Genomic DNA, 12,309 nt, shown 5'->3' on the forward strand with positions numbered 1-12,309 from the left:
GCTTAAGAAGGCTTCACATTCTAAAGACTCAAAGACACTTGTTTCCCACAGATATTGCTTGTGGGGATACACTAGAAGAGACAGCTAAAGTAAGTTTCTCATGTGAATGGGCTTTTTTTTTTTTTACAACTTCTTATCCATGTTTCTTCCAAATAAAGGGAATATTTAATCTCTTATTTAAAATACAAGAAATTAGACAACCCTTCAGTCTTAAAAACATCCCTTTTTCTATTACTACAACTTTTAGAACAACCACTTTCTCAGAGAAAAATTCTATTCCTGGCATTTCAAGATATTTGACAATGCTATTTTACTTGCAGACATAAAATTTGATAAAGATTTATAATATAATTTTAAGTTTTCCAGCACCTTCTGGAGATGGGGGAGGAGTTAGTATAGAAGGGAAAGCTGGAACAACTCAGGGCAGCAAGAGAGCTAGGAAGACAACTTAGGAGGCTGACTCCCAGTTGTGGATTTGGTCTTTGGGTAAATTATACATCATCATGCTAAAGGTATGGTGTACTAGAAAGAAGATTAAGGTTCTGGAGATGAGATCTAACTTTGTTTTTGCCACTAACTAGGTAGCTGAGTGACCTCAAGTAGGCCATAGTGTATCTGATTTTCACTTTCCTCATCTATAAAATAAAGGGGATGAATTAGATGATCTCTAATGTCTCTTCTATTTTGAATACATTATGAAGTGATTCAATTCCATTTAAAAAAAAAGAATTGTGTGAGGTCATGAAGTGTGATGGAATGTTTTATGTAAACCACTTACCAAGAGGAACTATCATCTGATTACCCATAGCTGCTATAAGATCATTCATTTAACAAATATTTATTGAGTGATTACTATATGCGAAGCATCAGGAGGAATTGTAAAAGATGGTTATGTTTAAGAAACATGGCTAATTAAAGGCTAGATCTTGCTAAGAGGCTAGCAGGTAATGTTTCATAATAGTTTTTAATAAATTACCAGATTCTTTTCCAGGCAATGTTCAGTTTACTCTAGATTGCAAAATATTACAAAAGTCATTTGAATTTTTTTTTTTTGCCTATTTCTTCTTTTGCAAAATGGGTGGTAGTGGTGAAGGAAGAGGACTAAATGTACAGGCTCCATCCGCAAATTCTTGCTATATGACCTCAGAGGTGGGAGGCATGTTCCCCTCCCCTCATCCCTGAGAAACCCAAACAAGCACGCATGTAAAGTCTCTTCCAACTCTAGATGTTCAATACTATAACTATTTGCCTCATTATGGATAATTGGGGAGGAGATAGAGAGAAGGGTGTCAAATTCACTCTATAGGTAAAAGTGTATTTCTGCTGTTGTTTTTTCAATAAAAGTCTGTGAGCATAGGGTTGTTTTTTTTAATGTGTCTTAAGGTCCATGAAGATAAACATCAAAGTCTAGGTACCTTTATAAAGAAACATCCTTGCTGTGGGTTGGTGTTTTATTGAAAGCTAAGGAAAAAAATGAAGAAAGATACCCACTGTTGTTTAAACTGTGCCCATTAGAACCCATAGGAATGAACGAGAAAGCACTTGAAGATCATGCAAGAGATGATATAGATTGATTATGATAGGATATATCCTGAGGGATGTGAGATTTAAAATTGGATACTAGAGTCTCCTCCCTGAAAGGGTGGTCCTTTAAAAACTGGGGTCTTTCCATATTCACTAACCGACTATTAAAAACTTTTTTACCACAGTGACAAGAAATTTATGATTACTTGTTCTAATTGAACCATCCTCTAAAGTATGAAATAGTCTCAGTAAAAAAAAAATCATACAATAATTATTTAAATTAGAGCCATTTGGGCTCAATAGAACCTGTAATAGATCCAGTGCCCTCATTTTTACAAGGAGGTAACAGTGTAGAAAAGCTGAGAGAACAGTCCAGTGCCATAAATAATGTTTTCTTACATGTCCTACTAGAAAATGTTTTATTCTATGGAATTTGCAGCTACAGAATGAACCATACAACACTGGGTAAACTGCTAACAATAAACCAGACACCCCAGGTATCATGGGTCTCAAACATACCTCTCCTCTCACCAAAAATACATTGGTAAAAAAATACATTGGAAATTTTTTTTTTAATCACACGAAATTGTCCATCACATTTGAGTTTTATACAAGCCAGATTCAGGGAAGACATCTCTATTTAGACCAATATTATCTTCATTTGCATGCCTCTGGTTGAGCAACATAGTCAAATTGCCCTCTGATAGCTTTGTTCCTGAAAGCCTATCAATGAAAGCTGAAAGAAATGGATGTTTGGTGGTAGAGAAAATGCTACTATAGTTCATAGAGTCTGGGAAATGGCCAAATACCATCAAGGTAGGCACTTTTGATATGTACTCATTGTGTTCCCTTTAGCATGTAAATAACACAAAACATATATTTATGTATACTTGACTCCATTTTTATTCAGCAATGTTTGCAAGGATTCATATTCCACAGTCAGCTGTCGCCATCTAGTAAGAGAGATGGCTGTCTTCCACTGTTCCCCTGTTATATGCATGATTGTTTGGGTTTCTCAAGGATGTGGGGAGGGGAATATGCCTCCTACCTGTGAGGTCATATACCAAGAATCTGTGGATGGAGCCTGTACAGTCTCATTATCTTACCTCTTTATGCTTCCTCCTAAGGGTTATCTTTACTTTCTGCTTTTCAATTTTTCAGTCTCCACTTTGGGCTTCTTTATATTTTAACTGTTGAGGGGCTAAGGAACTCTCTCTTCTCCCCAACTGTGAATTTTTGCTTTAAGCTTTCCTGGCCTATTGATTAGCCAATGGTACTTATTAATGGGACAATAATGTTGCCTGTAATTTTGGCCTTTTTGCCCTTGGCAAAACTTGCATCTTAAAAGCAGAGAAGTACTCAAAACTATCTCAGGTATATTGCCTAGCATGAAATAGTGTTATGAATATATTTCATTTAAGGTTATACACATATTCCTTTTACTTGGGTAGGAGTGGGAAATCTCCCAAATGCTGACTGTTATCTTGGTAGTTGCAGTTGCATAGAGAAAAGCTTTATTAAATTGCAGGATGGAGTGGAATGTTCATGCATGTAAAGTGTTTATATGGAATTTATAAGAGAATTTTTTTGAACAGGGTGCTCACCTGTATTTACTAGTTAGCTATTAAAATTGTCCACAATCTGTTACCTTTTGGCCCACCTATGACAATATCCTGAGATGACAGACATCCTCCATACCTAGTCATAGGGCTGAGGAGATTCTAGACAAGAATTTCTGTTGACAATCCATGTGAGGACCCTTCTGAAAGGATAATGCAGATATCTGATCTGTCCTTGTCTGTGCAAACACTCCAGGAAAGAATTTGCTAATCAGATGTGTCTACAATATGTTGTTTGATCTTTAACAGATTCACTGCCTAATGGCTGAGAAGTTGAGAGTCAATAAAAGATGTCACACCAAAATTCAACAAATATGGAAATAAGCAAGAATGGGAAGACAGAGGCAGTCACTGTAAAAAAAAAAAAAAAGAATAAAGTACCAAAAGAGGCTGACAGATGCCGCTCATGACTAAAGCACAGTTCCATTGTGCATTTAATTCAAATAAAGCAGGACATAAATTACATTTGGAGGGCATTTTGTTGACCAAGTGAAATTATTGAAAGGGAGACTAAGTCATATCTCTGTCATTTGCTCAGTGAAAGTAGCCATCTTTTAAAGATACATTCTGAAGACTCAATCTACAACATCTGGAACCTTGAACTTTAAAGTTCAACCCTCAAAGAGACATGAGATCATTCATATATATATGGTGCTTTAACATTTAGAAAGCACTTTGCTCACAATAGTCTTGTGAGACAGCTGGTTTAAGTTTTATAATCACCATTTTACAGGTGACAAAACTTAGGTGAAGAGATTTGTGGATTTCAAGAGATCACATTACTAAGAAAGGAAAGCAGAACAGGGACTCAAACCCATGTCATTTCCAAATCCAGGGTCCTTTCCAATAAAACTACTTTGTACTGTTCGTTATTAGATCAAAGAGGTCTTTTGACTATTGGAGAAGGCTTGAGATCTCCAAACAAACAACGTCAAGTGAAGTCAACAAGTATTTACAAAGTCTCTGTTGTGAAGGCCAAATTATCATTTAGATGAAGTTGGCCATGGAATCCCTGAAAATCTAAAGAGTATTTTAAACCTATTGATCATATTGGCATTTTATCACCTTACAATAAGTAGGGAAATTTTTCTGCAGTTGGACCTATGCCATGTTCTAGTCATGAGTTTATTGACATTGTGCCTCTCTCCTAATAATGTAATGTGATATAATTAATATTTTTACAAGTTGAGGTATGTGATCAAGATGGAATACTATAGTTCTATAAGAAATGATAAGCTCAATGATTTTAGAGAACACATGTATAGACTCGCATAGATAATGAAGAGTGAAAAGACAGACCCAAAAGAACATTGTATACAATAACAGCGATATTGTTTGAAGAACACATTTGAGCAACTAAGTCATTTTGACTATACTAAATACCCAAATTAACTCCAAAGAACCGATGAAAGAAGCTTCTATATCCATTCAGGGAAAGAATTGATAAATCACAACATGTATGGATTTATGGGATGACTATATACATATATATACATATATATATATATGCATATATCTATCTATCTGTGTCTGATGATAGCTATCTCTAAAGTAGGGTATAGGAAATTATTTTTTAAAGAAAGTTACTTGATTGGCAAGGCCATGAGGGTTAAATGACTAGCCCAGGGTCACACAGCTAGTAAGTGTTAAGTGTCTGAGGTCAGATTTGAACTCAGGTCCTACTGAATACAGGGCCAGTGCTTTATCCACTGCACAACCTAGCTGCCCCCTTGATAACTTTATTATACATTTAAAAGGAATAGCAAGTTGTATGTAGTACATTTGCAGTTTCATGTGCAATCACCTTTTTCCCCCCTACTCTACTATGTTATGGAAATGCTTTTATATTTCTTAAGTTCAGAATAAAATTTTAAAAAGTTTTATTTTGAGGTGATCTTTAGTAGCAATAAGTATATAGATAATGGTAGTATGTTATCTCATCCATATTTTGTTCAAATATATATTTTTGTATTTTTCTACTGTGTCATTTGAAATATTGGGGGGAAGCCTGTCTCTGTTCTAAGTTATTGGGGAACTTAGCTGAGGTTTCTAATATATTACTACTTATAAACTGATGGCTATTGCACCAGTTATTTTGGCATTAAGTATTTATTAAATCATATTAGAGAGTTGAAGGCATTTAACACAAGCCAAAACCCCCCAGCATCATAAAGAGGGAGAGAGCACATGGCTGCAAAGTAGAGTTCAGAAGCCCTACATTACATATATACATATATATATACATATGCATTATATATATATATATATATATATATACAGAGAGAGAGAGACAGAGACAGAGAGACAGAGAGATAGAGAGACAGAGACAGAGACAGAGAGAGAGAGACAGAGCGAGAGCGAGAGCCTCCTGTGGTTCAGTCTACCCCAGAATGGCCTTCACCTCGCTACCCCTCTTTTCCTCTTCTGATAGAGGTGGCTCTTACACAATGATCAAAGCTAATTGGCTAGCATCATTCATTTCTATTGGTTGACAAGATCTAAGGGTGGTCCATATTAAAATGAGTTTTATCTATGACCTAATGATGTGATGACAATGGGAAAGTGTACAAAAGGACCATCTCTGAAGGGCAAGGCTTTCAGATATGTGTGGTTTCTATTGTCTCTACTGAGAATCTGATCTCTAATGCATCTTTGAGGCTGGCTCTGAGAAACCAGCCAGAGTTCCTGAGTGGGGGTAGGGTCACTGGGTCTCCCCCAAAACCCATTATTTATAATTGTTTTCTCACACTATATAATTGTTTTATGTTTAACCTTTCTGGGCCTTGATTTCCTCATCTGTAAACTGAAGGAATTGGAGTAGATAAACATTAACATTTTTTTCAGAGAGAAATTCTATGACTGACTATGCTTGGACATTTCCTAGTTAACAAGCTTCCTTCTATGACTATGCTGTGATAACAGTTCCTTATAAGACTTATTGAACAATTCTAGAAATATTTTGCTAAAATTTAGTAATGAAGGTCATGTTAGGTTTGCTAATTAGATTGTGGATGATAAAAAGGTCTGGCAAAGAAGTTTTCCTCTCACCAGACAACTGTAAACCAGGAGGTGCCATTTTAATAGATCATACAAGTAAAGAGTTGATGACAATAAGCCAGATTTGGGTAATGAATTTGGGAGCTCAAGTGGTTATATTGAAATCTAGGTGAGATCAAGGAAAAGAGACTGTCTTTGCTCCAAGAGGCTCCCAGGATAATGGGAAGGAGTATTAAGAGAGACTATGGTGTCTGGAAATTATTTCTAGGGTATGTGAATTCTTAACACAAATTTTAGAAAGGTTAGTACTTTTTGGTCTGCTAAGGGGAGAGGGAGTCTGACTCAGTACCATTCGAAGTGACTAATTCGAATGAAATGTCAAAGACATATAAAGGCAGATCAGTGTGTAGTTGAACTTTATTCTATTCTTCTCTCCATATTTTTCTATCCTTTTCAAGGAGCTAGAGTTGATTGGATGAGGAAAGAGTTGGCCCTTTCTTCATATGTTTTTTGTTTCCAATTTTTGCCTCTATTTTTCCCTTTTGGAGCCCTAGAATTCTTACACTTATGAATGCTGAGTCTTCATCACCATATCTAACACAGAATCGCATCTGTGCTCTTGATGCTTATTTTAAATCAGGATTGCTGGTTTTCCAAATTCTGACAGTATATCCTGCTTGGCACCTCATCAACTCTTTGTTGTGATATTTAAAAATATTATTCTTAACTATACATATGCAAAAAGGTTTAATTTATCTTTTTTCTTTTTGTATGGGCTACATTCATACTTTTAAATTTATTTTCATTCTCAACCTGGTACAGTGGAAAGAACACTGCCCCTGTATTTGAAGGACAGGGGTTCAAATCCTGTCTCTCGTGTAGACAACCTGTGTGACCTTGGACAACTTTCTTAACCTCTCTGGGTCTCAGTTTCCTCAATTGTAAAATGAAGTGGTTGGACTGGATGGCCTCTGTGCATCTTCTTGCTCTAGCTCTAGAATCTTCTTATCTTGCTCAAAAGTAGGGAAGCTGGGTTGTTCTCACTTGGTGAGTATCTCCAACAGATAGAGAGTTGGGCTAGGAGTTAGGAAGACCTGAGTTTGAATTCAGCCTCAGACACTTGCTAACTGTGTGACCCTAGGTAAGTCATTCAAGTTTTGTCTCTCTCAGTTTCTTCAACTATAAAATGGGGATAACAATAACACCTAACTTATAGGGTCATTGTGAGGATTAAATGAGATAGTATCTGTAAATTACTTAATGCCCACTATGTGTCAGACAGAGTGCCTGGCACATAGTAGGTACCTAATTAGTACTTTTTCCCTTACTTTTTTCCTCTCCTTGATTCCGCTAACCACCAAAACTAGAATCTTTAAATTGAACATTGCTGACTCTTAGTTTTCAGTATTTCTCTGAAACTCTCAGAACAACCCTATGATTATCCCTATTTCACATAGAAAGAAACTTAGGCTGACAAAGGTACCTAGCATCTGAGACAGGATTTGAATTCAGATCTTTCTGACTCCAAGCCCAGCACTTCATCCACTATTCATTCCAGTATGTTATCAAGATGGAATATAACAGACAAGCTCCAGGGAGGAAGATCTCCATTGAAGAGGGACCCACTGCCTCCCAAAGCAGCCCCTTTTACGTTTTTGTTTTTGTTTTGTTTTGTTTTTTTGGTGGGGCAATGGGGTTTAAGTGACTTGGCCAGGGTCACACAGCTAGTAATTGTCAAGTGTCTGAAGCGGATTTGAACTCGGTCCTCCTGAATCCAGGGCTGGTGCTTTATCCACTGCACCACCTAGCTGCTCCCTCTTTTACTTTTAGATAGCTTTAATAGTTAAGTGGTTAATAAGAATGATTTTTATACTGCTCTTAGTCTATGATTTCCCCAACTTCCCTGCAATTTTCAACATTGCTTAGGCATTTATATCAGATTTGTTATCTAGTTTGTTATTTACAACAATGCTTATTGTTGTCTGTGACATTTATGAATCTCTGCAGGGAGCTGGAGTTTTCCCACGTGGGTCCCCTATGGAAGTAGCCAACAATATTACTGAGTTTGTGTTCCTGGGGCTGTCTCAGGATCCTAAGATGCAGCTGATGTTTTTCGCCCTGTTCCTCCTATTCTATACTGTGATTTTAGTGGGAAACCTGCTTATCCTACTCACAGTATGCTTTGAGTCTAAGCTCCATACCCCTATGTATTTTTTCTTAAGTAACCTCTCCTTTGTGGACATTGCCTATTCATCAGCCACAGCCCCCAAAATGATCGCAGACTTTATCTCAGAGCACAAGACCATCTCGTACTGGGGCTGTGTTACACAAATGTTTACCTTCCATTTCTTTGGCTGTGCTGAGATTTTTGTCCTGACAGTAATGGCATTTGATCGCTACGCTGCCATCTGCCAGCCGCTACGCTACACAACTATCATGAGTGCTAATACCTGTGCTGTGCTGGCCTTATTGTCCTGGGCAGGCGCCCTGGGGCACTCCTTTGTGCAGACCCTTCTGACTTTCCAGCTTCCCTTCTGTAGTGCTCAAGTCATTGATCATTATTTCTGTGATGTTCATCCTGTCTTGAAACTTGCCTGTGCAGATACCTCCTTGGTGAACTTGCTGGTAGTGGCCAATAGTGGCCTCATCTCCCTGGGCTGTTTCCTCATTTTATTAGCCTCATACACAGTAATTCTACTTAGCCTCCGGAAGCGCTCTGAAGAGAGCCGACGGAAAGCTCTTTCCACCTGTGGCTCTCACTTGATGGTAGTGACCTTCTTTTTTGTCCCATGCATTTTTATCTACCTTCGCCCATCTACTACCTTCCCACTGGACAAGGCAGTCTCTGTATTCTACACCACCATTACTCCAATGCTGAATCCCCTCATTTATACCCTGAGGAATGAGGATGTGAAGAATGCCATGAAGCATTTATGGACCCACAACATTTTGGGAGAAGAAAAGAAAGGATGAAATATATCAGAATTACAGAAACATACAGAGACCCTTGGAGGCCAAATCATTCCACAGTGAAGTGAATCTATTGGGTTCAAAATTTCTAAATTATTTTATTTACACTCATAACAAATTTCATTGTCCAAGAGCCTTCTTTTTTGATCTACCATGGATGGTTGTATTTTGAGGTAGGGTAAGACCTTTGAGAAGAAAGGAATAAGGCAGCAAACCCCAAGAATTCTCATTTCCTTGGGGACTATATTTTTATCTAATTTCATTGATAATGATACATTTTTATGAATAATTGATTCAGAAATAGAGAGCTTAAGGGAATGATATATTCTTTTTTCCACAGCATATTAAAAATAAAAATATTAAAAGTGACAGTACAATGATTGTAATGATCAAGAAATGGAACTTGAATTACCTTTATTATGTAATTCTGTGTGATCATGTGGAGTTTTTATTTCTGTTTAAAATTTTAAACACTGAAACTAAAGTGTGAATTACAAGGTATTTTTTATTTAGTAAATGAAAATTTTAGTTCTTACATAAAATATTTTACTGAACTTGAATATCTTTGAAATTGAAATTTATTTTTAAAAATTGTTAATTGTTTTAAAACTAAAAAATAAATCAAGAAAACAAAACATTAGATCACTGGCACTACTTAGTAGTTACCTAAATTGCACCTCTTATAGATGTTTCAGTTTTATTAAAATTCACTTGAGAAATGTGGTTTTTTTACAAATCTCTGCTAAGCTTATTCTTATGTTTAAAACTTTTTCTAATTACTTGTATATCTGTTGCTTCATGTTAAAGAAACTATTTGAAGTTGAAATTAATATGGCATATGCTTTGACCAAAGATAAACCAATGGACAAATATGTCTACTGAACAGAAATATGTAAAGATAAATTATGATGAAGTTATTGACAAATTTGTAGAAGTTAAGGCTTGAAAACAGAAATTATAACATAATTATTCACTAAGGTGACAGACTAATGTGTATTTATAAATTTTCTCCTATTCTAAAAAATAGAGTAATACAATTTGCAATTACTTTTTTCTTTTCATAAGGTAATATTTATTTTAGTTTTTATTATGATTTTTACTTACATTATTACATTTACAAAGTTTGCTAGGAAAAAATTCTGTGTTTCTTTTCTAGTTATTATTTTTAATTCCATTATTATTATGAAAAAATAACTTTCTTATATAGAGAAAGGTATTAAAAAATGATTCACTGTGGGTGTCAGACACAATAAGTATACCAATGGACCCAGTTGACTTGAATTCATCAAGGGCATTTACTCTTTTACTATCTTTACTTATCTGGTATATCAACTTGCTATTAATAATTTTTGTGTAGGGCAGCTAGGTGGCACAGTGGCCCTGGATTCAGGGGGACCTGAGTTCAAATCCGGCCTCAGGCACTTGACACTAGTGTGACTCTGGGCAAGTCACTTAACACCCATTACCCCACCAAAAAAATTGTTCTTCCATTTTTATTGTGAAGGTCATTCTCCTTTGCAAAGAAAACAGAAGCAAAATATGAATTCAAAAACTTTTCCTTTTTGTTGGTTTTCATCATCCCATCCATCCCAAGTAAAGTTTCTATTACTTCTTTGATCCTCATTTCCTCTCAATATAGCTGAAAACATACCCCATAAGTCAAACAATGCCCCTTTTGGTTGTCTTTAGCTTTTTCCACCATCTTTAGATCATTCTGAACTCTAACAATCTTGACATTACTTTTATGGGACTATGCTATTCCTTTAAAATTCATTGCTAGGTATCTTCAGCATATTTGTTTTTAATATCTAAAGTTATTGATGAGTTCCCTGTTCATCTACATTGATCTTTTTAGATAAATCTTATCCCTACAAATTGGAATTGTCTCACTTGTATTCTCAGAATTTCATCCTTGAGCATATCCCATACCTCCTTGACCGGCTTCTCCTGTAGAATTTTAATACATGGGATCTCACTTATATTCTCTCTGCGCTCCTTGAAAACAACTTTACCAAAAACCTAGGGCTCACATTAAACCATGTCCATATTTCCTCTGTTCTATTATAAACTCTAGGAGGGAGTGATCACTTCTCCTCACCTATCCCCAGGGTTTCTAGCATTTTCACTATAGCAACAATTTCTTTCCCATTAGTGAGAGATAGATGCAGAATAGACTATCCCATTGTGTGTTCCTCTATCTTCTAAAGGATGAAAATACCACTAAAGCAAGTTGGGAGCTCCAGAAGATGCCTAGATAATTGAAATCTTCCATCACTACTGTATCATGTATTTGTGACAATCTTGAAATCTGTTTCTCAAATCCATTTCTTTCCTCTTTTTGGCTGGGTGGTCTGTAGTATACTTCAGTGATAAAATCAATTGTTTTCCCCTCTGTTATCCTTTACTCAAATATTTCTCTCTGTTCCATGGTTATCCTTTACTCAAATGCTCTCTACAATGCTTTGCCATTCTGGTTTCTCAATTTTCTCACATTAATATTCCATCTTAATATGCACTACTCCCCACCTCCACCTCCTTGAACATTCCACTCTCCTGCATCTCTCAATCTCTGCCTGGACTCATTCTTCAGTGCTTACTGTATTACTATCCTATCAGGCTCTCCTGCTACAGTGACTCTGAATCCATGACTATTACTATGCATACACCATTCCCTATCTCTTATTCTTATTCCCTTCAATTTTACCCTCTCAATATTGCACTACAGATCTACCCATCCCTTGTATTCTGGACTCTGGAGTGCTTTCTTCACAACTAACAAACTTGCTTTCATCTTAAATGGTTTATTTTTTCTTTTGTTTTCCCTCTATTTTATGTCTCTAAAACTTGGCTCCCTCCTATTGACACTCAATTCCTGTCCATACTTTCTAGTACTAGTTGCACTTTCACTCGTATATTCCAATTCCCTGGAGAGTTGAATACTCCTTATTTCTCTTTGCTATTTTCAGATTCTCCACTGTTCCTCTACCACCTTTACTCAGTAACTTCTTATTTTTGAGGTCCATTCATTCCAAAATTATAATCAAATCAAGATTCTGGTAGCTAATATCTACTGACCCACAGGATATTCTCTTTCTTTCCTCAATTAATTAGTTCAGTGCCTGCCCCACAGTCTTCCTTTTATGCCCAACTGTTTCTTTTATATTCACATAATTCAATATACACATTGATATGTCCTCCA

The 12,309-nt window shown here is 36.2% G+C and overlaps 1 protein-coding gene across 1 annotated transcript; it reads left to right on the top strand.

The window, feature by feature from the left end:
* Positions 1-8,177: 8,177 nt before the first annotated feature.
* Positions 8,178-9,113, top strand: LOC122743874 (olfactory receptor 4S2-like). The gene has a single exon (XM_043989083.1). The coding sequence runs from the start codon at positions 8,178-8,180 to the stop codon at positions 9,111-9,113; it is 936 nt and encodes a 311-aa protein (XP_043845018.1).
* Positions 9,114-12,309: the final 3,196 nt, after the last annotated feature.

This window comes from Dromiciops gliroides, chromosome 2, assembly GCF_019393635.1.
Source record: "Dromiciops gliroides isolate mDroGli1 chromosome 2, mDroGli1.pri, whole genome shotgun sequence".
NCBI classification, from domain to species: Eukaryota; Metazoa; Chordata; class Mammalia; order Microbiotheria; family Microbiotheriidae; genus Dromiciops; species Dromiciops gliroides.

Coding starts and splice junctions, on each gene's coding strand:
- LOC122743874 (XM_043989083.1), top strand. CDS start 8,178: ATGGAAGTAGCCAACAATATTACTGAGTTTGTGTTCCTGGGGCTGTCT.